This window comes from Chiloscyllium plagiosum, chromosome 23, assembly GCF_004010195.1.
Source record: "Chiloscyllium plagiosum isolate BGI_BamShark_2017 chromosome 23, ASM401019v2, whole genome shotgun sequence".
Taxonomy (NCBI): Eukaryota; Metazoa; Chordata; class Chondrichthyes; order Orectolobiformes; family Hemiscylliidae; genus Chiloscyllium; species Chiloscyllium plagiosum.
Window position 1 is genome coordinate 40,738,600 of NC_057732.1, and position 8,665 is coordinate 40,747,264.

Here is an 8,665-nt window from a genome sequence, read left to right on the forward strand (position 1 = left end):
GGGGGGGGGAAATGGGGGTAGAGTCATGAGCAGGGGTGGTGTTTCCCCTGGAGTTCTGGGGGGCGGGGATGGTGACAGTGGGGTCTGTGGGGGGCATGTCAGCAGAATGCAGGTGAGTGGCTCTGGTGGGGGCGGAAGTGGTGGTGACCACGGCAGTAGGGGTGGCGGAAGTCACTGAGCATGTGGCATCAGCGATGATATGAGGGGCGGAAGTGATGTCACGTGTGGCTTTATCACTGCATGTGTGTGAACCTACCAATGGATGTTTTGGTAAATAATGATACCAAGAAGTGTCTGCAATTCTATCGGAAACAGGAGAGAAGAATAACGTTTAAGTGGATCGTTGTATCATCACAACACTTAAAAATGTTTAGCAGCTTGTAAAATCCATTGAGGAAATCAAGGACCTTTCCTTTGATGGTGCAATCCAGTCAAACAATGTTTCTCAATACATCCTTCAATCAATCTTTCTCTTCAGAGACACATTTGATAATAAAGTCATTTTATGTGTTTGAGCTCAATGATCAAAGCTTGATGAGGTGATGGTCTGTGGGAGGAGGTTTCCTATAGAGTTAATTGGAGACAGTCACCTATCCATTCTGTGCATTGGTCATATGGTCTTGAAAAATTAGCATAAATTTGACAGTGTGAGTAGGACTTTGCAAGAATGGCAAGAGATCCACTTGGGCCAGTAAGGTGAAAAGCACATTGTTGGCCTGAATAGGAGGATTGAAAGGTTGCATAACCTAAATGACTCTACTAGGATCCAAATACTAGAGAACCTCCTCCCACAGACCATCACCTCATCAAGCTTTGATCATTGAGCTCAAACACATAAAATGACTTTATTATCAAATGTGTCTCTGAAGAGAAAGATTGATTGAAGGATGTATTGAGAAACATTGTTTGACTGGATTGCACCATCAAAGGAAAGGTCCTTGATTTCCTCAATGGATTTTACAAGCTGCTAAACATTTTTAAGTGTTGTGATGATACAACGATCCACTTAAACGTTATTCTTCTCTCCTGTTTCCGATAGAATTGCAGACACTTCTTGGTATCATTATTTACCAAAACATCCATTGGTAGGTTCACACACACGCAGTGAGAAAGATTGGAGAGTGTGAAGACAGGTTCAAACAAAAAATTAGATGTGTAATTTATTTTATTACTTACCTTTACTCCTGGGAGTCCTGGCACTCCTGGAGAACCTCTTGCACCTTGGATTCCGGGTATACCTGTATTACCTGGGATGCCTTGAATACCCTGAGCCCCTGGAGGGCCTGATATCCCTGGTTCTCCCTAATTTAAATAAATCACAACTTTACATTCACATAACATTTAAGAATTTTGTCTCACTTTGATCTCATAGAGTTCTTGATTTTAATTCATTTGGAATTTCCTGAAAAACCTGCACTAAAGAAGGACACAGCGTGTCAAACCAAAGTCTTGTTCATGGACAAAATAGTGCACTTTATTGCATAGAATTCCATTGCCAACACTCCATTGAATCCTGTTGGCATTAGGTATTGTTCATATAAAGATTTATGATTACTTTACAAAGCAAGACGATAAAATATGTGTATGTGTTTAGCATAAAGCCTACAAACAAATGGGCCTTCATTATCATTAATTTCTTAAGTCGACTGAAAGAGGTTCACTCAGTGTAATATAGTGACTGATCTTTAAAAAGCCAAATATGGAAGTCATTCTTTGTTCAAAGTTTGTGAGAAGATTTGTAGCTCAGGTGCTTGTTGTTGTGGTTCTGTTCGCCGAGCTGGGAATTTGTGTTGCAGACGTTTCGTCCCCTGTCTAGGTGACATCCTCAGTGCTTGGGAGCTTCCTGTGAAGAGCTTCTGTGTTGTTTCCTCCGGCATTTATAGTGGTTTGTCTCTGCCGCTTCCGGTTGTCAGTTCCAGCTGTCCGCTGCAATGGCCAACCCGAACCCAATATACCAGCCACTGCAGCGGACAGCTGGAACTGACAACCGGAAGCAGCAGAGACAAACCACTATAAATGCCGGAGGAAACAACACAGAAGCGCTTCACAGGAGGATCCCAAGCACTGAGGATATCACCTAGACAGGGGACAAGACGTCTGCAACACAAGTCATTCTTTGTTGATAACATCCACAAATGACAATGGAGATAAATAGCTAGCGATTTGTTGTAAGTACTTTGCTGAGAGTTTGGAAATTGTGCAGTGAACCAGGTTTTAAGTGGCTTACAGTCTTCACAATTCACCAACTGTTCCTTCTGTTGCTATGCAGAATAAGTCCCTTCAGAAAGAGAGTGGCAAAAGTGCTATCATAAAGCTATGTGTAGGCAGGCAAAATAATTTTGTGGGAATCATACGTAATATGCAGGATCCAAAAGCTGTATCTTTTGAAAAATTGACTTTTAAACTCGAGGGAAACTTTTATAGGCATAGAGGTCCACAGCAAATAAAAGGGCATACAGCCCATCAGGTCTACACCATCAAAAACAGTCACCTAACTATTTTAATCCCATATTCCAGTACTTGGTCCATAGTCTTGCATGCCTTGGCATCACATCTGTACATCTAAATATTTCTTAAATGTTATGAGAGTTTTTCCCACTCTTACAGGCGACAAGTTCTAGATTACCACCATCCCCTGCATGAAAAAGTGTTTCCACATGTCAACCTCCTGTTCCTTACCATAAATCCATGCCCTGGTTATTGGTCCCTCTACTAAGCAGAGAAATCCTTCCTGTTTACTCTGTCTCTGACCATGATAATTTTATACATCTCAATTATGCCGTCATTCAGTCTCCTCTGCTCCAAAGGAGGCAATTCAGGCTCTCTTCGTAACTAAAACTCTCCAGTCCAGGCAACATCTTGGTGAATCTCCTCTGCATCCTCACCAATGCAATCACATTCCTCCTATAATGTGGATTCCAATACTGCACACAATAATTTAGCTGTAGCCAAGTAAACTTAGTAGACAGTTCCAGCATAACCTCCCTCCTCTAAGATAAAACAAAGAACTGCAGATGTTGAAGATTTGAAACAGAAACAGAAATCGCTGGAGAAACTCAACAGGTCTGACCGCAGTTGTGGTGGTGTGTTGAAGTGGCAGGCAACAGGAAGCTCGGGCTCATTTTTAAGGATTGAGTACAGGTGTTCTGCAAACCAGTCATCCAGTTTGTGTTTCATTTCCCCAATGGAGAGGAGACAACATTGTGAGCAGTGAATACAATAGACTAGATTGAGTGAAGTGCAGGCAAATCATTGCTTCACTTGGACGGTGTATCTGGAGCCTTGATAAGTAAGAAGGGATGAAGAAAATAGGCAGGTGTTACACCTTCTGCAATTGCATGGGAAAGTGCCGTGGGGTTGTGAGGAGTTTTGTGAGTGGAGGAAGAGTGAACTAGCGTGTCCTGGAGTGAATGGTCCCTGTGAAATGCTGACAAGGGAAGGGAATATGTATCTGATATCCTGCTGGAGGTGGCCGAAGTTTTGCTTTCCTAATTTCCTTCTCATGCTTCCCCTTGCACATCTATATTCCTCTCATGTGTCTGCTATTATGAGCCCTCAGTATCTGCTGTAAACATCCATTTTTCTCTTGATGTAATCCTGTATATCATTTGATATCCAGGATTCACTGGATAAGTTGACCTCAGTCCTTATCCTTATTGAAACATGTTGGTCCTGAATTCTCCCTACTTCCTTCTTGAATGTGTTCCACTGCTCTGGTACAGATTTACCTAAAAGTATATGCTCCCAGTCCACTCTGGCCAAATCACACCTGATCTTATTAAAATTTAGAGATGGAAATGTGTTGCTGGAAAAGCGCAGCAGGTCAGGCAGCATCTAGGGAACAGGAGAATCGACGTTTCGGGCATTAGCCCTTCCTAATGCCCGAAACGTCGATTCTCCTGTTCCCTAGATGCTGCCTGACCTGCTGCGCTTTTCCAGCAACACATTTCCATCTCTGATCTCCAGCATCTGCAGACCTCACTTTCTCCTTATTAAAATTTAGCCTTGTCTTGGCTTAGAACTTTGATTTCAGGCCCATGCTTGTCCTTTTCCATAATGCTCTTGAATCTAATAGAGTTATGATCACTGTCTGCAAAATGCTCCCCCACTAATACTTTAATCACTTGCTTGGCTTCATTACCTAAAATAGAATCCAGGATTGCCCCTTGGTTTTAGGGCCTTCTACACATTGGCTTAAAAAGCTATCCTGGATGCATTTAAGAATCCTGCTCCCTCGAAACCTTCACACTGTGGCTCCCCTGTTAATGTTGAGTAAGTTGAAATGCCCTACTATCGATACACTATTGTGCAATGTGACATATGAATAATCTTGAGAGTCCCAATAATGTACTACCTTCTGTTTTCATCAAGTCATTTCCTAAACAAACAGATGCTGTGATAAAGCAAGCTTCATACCTTTTTTCCAGGAGATCCTGATTGACCAATTGGACCTCTGAATCCAATGCCAGGCTCTCCCTGGAAGTTAAGATGGACCCATTATAGAACCTAAATAATGAGCACTTTTCAAACACCATTGACAATCGGTTATAATAATATTGGCAACTATCTTTTCCAATCCATTGTGCACATAAACTAATTTCAGTTAACACTCAGGCTGCAAGCCATACAAGAAGACAACTTATTCTCAAAGAGTGACAGCTCACTACCATCATCTCAAAGAAAATGCTGGTCTTGCCAGTTATGCTCACATCCTGTGAATGAGTTAAAGAAGCCTCCGAAACTGTTTTTGGTACAATGTGCCACAGGAAATATTAACATAACTTTTAATTTTGAAGAGATGATTGGCTTTTCAGTCCAATATATTTCCAGCATGTTCTGTTTTATTTCAGATTTCCATTAGATCCTTGGAAAACATTGGCTGTGACAGTGAAAATCTGGAAGAGAAGCTATTGATAAAGTTGTTCAGATTACAACTGGATAGGTCAGAGTGGAATCAAGCAAGGTCAGTCATAGTTGGACAATGGCAGTGCTTCTGGAGGAGGGAATGATGAACTGAGTCATAGAACTGCAGAAGGGTCCAGAGTGGTGAAAAGGGATAATCCAACTATAACCTGTACCATTACTACATCCCAACCCTTGGCACCCACACCATTATAGCTAACTTCCCATTATTAATACAGGGATGTCTCAGTACATCCATGTGCTTTTCATTCAAATGGATCTTAGACAGGAGCTTCCTATCTTGACATCTCTATTAGCAGTTTTACATTGCTTCTTTTCCATAAACTGGGACACCGGGCATTATAGACAGGGAAACAAGTCCTATTACATAGATTTTTTTTTATTCTGCACTTTCTTATGCTGGGTTTGGCCTGTCTATAATTGATGCTAACCCAATTGTATTAGACACAAATGCTATTTAAGGTAAGAAGATGTTTCATTGAACCAGTAGCAACAATCCCCACTTAGATCAGCAGAAGAAAATCTAGAAAATTGTCATTCAACTAAAAACTATTAATGTAAATGTTAATCATACCTTTTGACCTTTCTCACCAATTTCTCCTTTGTCATCCTAAAGTAAAAATAATCCATATGTAGTATTATATGTGGATTGATTAACATTTTCATTAACAGGGGTATTTGACTGTTCATGTATTTTATTGATTTTCTTGCTCCAAATAAGTTGGTATTCATAATGATTTATATTGATGTGATGGACTAATATTCATAAACTGGAGCAAAAATTACATAATAGTAATATCTCTTAATTATAGAATTAATAGGGTAATGACAATTCCTACTTGGCTTCCAGGTGTTCCAGGTTCCCCCTGAAAATATAAATAAAGAGAAATAGCATTTATGAGGTTGGGGTGGTCAGAACAATTGAAAACAAACCACTGTTGGCTAATGAACATAAATAATCAATTCAAATGATATTAGATTAAATATTCAGTTTGGCATTCCTGGAGAAAGATTTAAGTGAGAAATGCAGATTCTGGGTAATCCAAGATGGAGGACAGGAAGACGTTGTGGCTGCAAGAACTGCTCCTTTTTTGAGGTATTTTAGGTATTGGAGGTGATTTTTTCAAATTCGAGGAGCAGCAATTACTGTTTTATATGCTGTTGCATTGTTTGGGAAAAAAAGTCAAAACAACGGCACTTTTAAAAGGGAGAAAGACAGATAAAAGGCAGCGACCACATAGTCAGTGAGGGAGAGATAGAAAGAAACCTACACTGCTAACTGACACAGCAGTGAATCTGTACAATTACTGCCTTTGCTGTTTGAGTTCGTGTATCTCTGGACATCGGAGTGTGTCCAGGAAAAATGAACAAACAATGAAATTCACAGTTGACTTTGGATGAACCTGTGTGGGAGAGCTCACAGCACAGGAACAGACAAGTGCGCAGTTTTTAACATGTAACCTTGCTGTAAGTCTGCAGTAGTGAGTAATGTGGGTTCTTTCTTGATTATATGTTTTATCGAAATCTGTCTCTTGATTAAATTTTAAAAATATAAACCATAAGTACTAAGTTAGCCTGGAGTACTATTTTTAAAGCAAAAAAGCAGTGCTATTTTCTGGGTCTGTAGATTGTGAAGGAGCAAAGATGGCCTTTAGAGAGTGATATGTTCTTCCTATCGGGTGTGGGAGTTTAGAAAAAGTTTCCATGTTACTGATTATTATATCTGCAGGAAGTGTCTTTGTTTGCAAATCCTATCAGTTATAGGCAATGAGGAATTTACAAGAGCTAGAGCTAGGCTTTGATGGATGGCAGTTATAGGAAGGGAGAAAAGCTGTAGATACAGTCAGGTAGTTGGGTTGACTCCAGGTAAGGTAAGAGGGGTAGGCAGGTAGTCCAGGAGTGTTCTGTGGCTGGCCCCATTTCAAACAAGTATGCTTTTTTGGAAAATATAGGGGGTGCTGGACTCCCAGGAGAATGTTTTACAAACAGTCAAGTTTCTGCAATCAAGACAGGTTGTGATGTAATGAGGAGTATGTCAGGTTCCAAGCGATCGATTGTGATAGGGGATGTTCTTGTCAGAGGTACAGACAGACATTTCTGCAGTCAGCAGTGAAAAATCAGAATGGTGTGTTGACACCCTAGTGCCAGGATCAAGGATATATCAGGGAGGGTGCAGGATGTACTTGAAGGGCAAGGGACCAGCAGGAGGTCATTGTACACATGGACAACAACATAGGAAGGGAAAAGGATGAGATTCTGAAGGGAGAATAAAGAAAGTTAGGCAGGAGTTTAAAATGGAGGTCCTCAAGGGTAGTAATATCTGGATTACTCCTGGTTCTATAAGCTCGTGAGGGTAGAAATAGGAAGATAGAGCGGATGTATGCTGAGGAGCTGGTGCAGGGGAGAAGGGTTTACATCTTTGGATCATTTGAATCTCTTCTGTGGTAGAAGTGACCTGTACAAGAAGGATAGATTGCACCTGAATTGGAAGGGGACTAATATATTGGCAGGGAAATTTGCAAGAGCTGCTCAGGAGGGTTTAAACTAGATGGTGGGGGATGGGACCCAGAGAAATAGTGAGGAAAGAGATCAATCAGCGACTGGTACAGTCGGGAAGTGGAACAAGTCAAACAGTCAGGGCAGGAAGGAACAAAGCAGAGAACAAGGTCGGACTGATAAATTAAATTGCATTTACTTCAATGCAAGAGGCCTAACAGGGAAGGCAGATGAACACAAGGCATTGTCAGAAACATGGGAGTGGGATATCATAGCAGTTACAGAACTGTGGCTCAGGAATGGACAGGACTGGCAGCTTAATATTCCAGGATACAATTGCTATAGGAAGGATAGAAAGGGAAGGGAGGGGGGGTGGGGGGATGGCTTTTTGATAAGGGATAGCATTACAGCTGTGATGAGGGAGGATATTCCCGGAAAAGGTTATAGTCCAACAGGTTTAATTGGAAGCTTTCGGAGCGACGCTCCTTCATCAGGTGATTGTTACAAGCGTGCTTCCAATTAAACCTGTTGGACTATAACCTGGTGTTGTGTGATTTTTAACTTTATACACCCCAGTCCAACACCGGCATTTCCGAATCATGAGTACTTAGGGAGAATATTCATGGGAATACATTCAGGGAAGTAATTTGGTTAGAAGTGAGAAATAAGAAAAGGATGATCACCATATTGGGATTGTATTATAGACCCCCTAATAGCCAGTGGGAAATTAAGAAACAAATTTGTAAGGAGATTTCAGTTATCTGGAAGAATAATAGAACATAGAACATAGAACAGTACAGCACAGAACAGGCCCATCAGCCCACAATGTTGTGCCGACCACTGATCCTCATGTATGCACCCTCAAATTTCTGTGACCATATGCATGTCCAGGAGTCTCTTAAATGTCCCCAATGACCCTGCCTCCACACAACTGCTGTTGGCAACGCAATCCATGCTCTCACAACTCTCTGTGTAAAGAACCTGCCTCTGACATCCCCTCTATACTTACCTCCAACCAGCTTAAAACTATGACCCCTCGTGTTAGTCATTTCTGCCCTGGGAAATAGTCTCTGGCTATCGACTCAATCTATGCCTCTCATTATCTTGTATACCTCAATTAGGTCCCCTCTCCTCCTCCTTTTCTCCAATGAAAAAAGTCCGAGCTCAGTCAACCTCTCTTCATAAGATAAGCCCTCCAGTCCAGGCAGCATCCTGGTAAACCTCCTCTGAACCCGCTCCAAAGCAT

At 41.4% G+C, this 8,665-nt stretch overlaps 1 protein-coding gene across 1 annotated transcript in view; it reads right to left on the reverse strand.

The window, feature by feature from the left end:
- The window catches only part of LOC122561473 (collagen alpha-1(VII) chain-like), a 133,214-nt gene extending 127,682 nt beyond the window's left edge, over positions 1-5,532 (reverse strand). Inside the window, exons 1-3 of the mRNA XM_043713217.1 lie at positions 5,515-5,532; positions 4,417-4,476; positions 1,177-1,302 (exon numbers count right to left, since the gene is read on the reverse strand). Coding sequence (XP_043569152.1) covers positions 1,177-1,302; positions 4,417-4,476; positions 5,515-5,532 — 204 coding nt within the window. The remainder of the gene's footprint in view (positions 1-1,176; positions 1,303-4,416; positions 4,477-5,514) is intronic.
- Between the last annotated feature and the right edge of the window lie 3,133 nt (positions 5,533-8,665).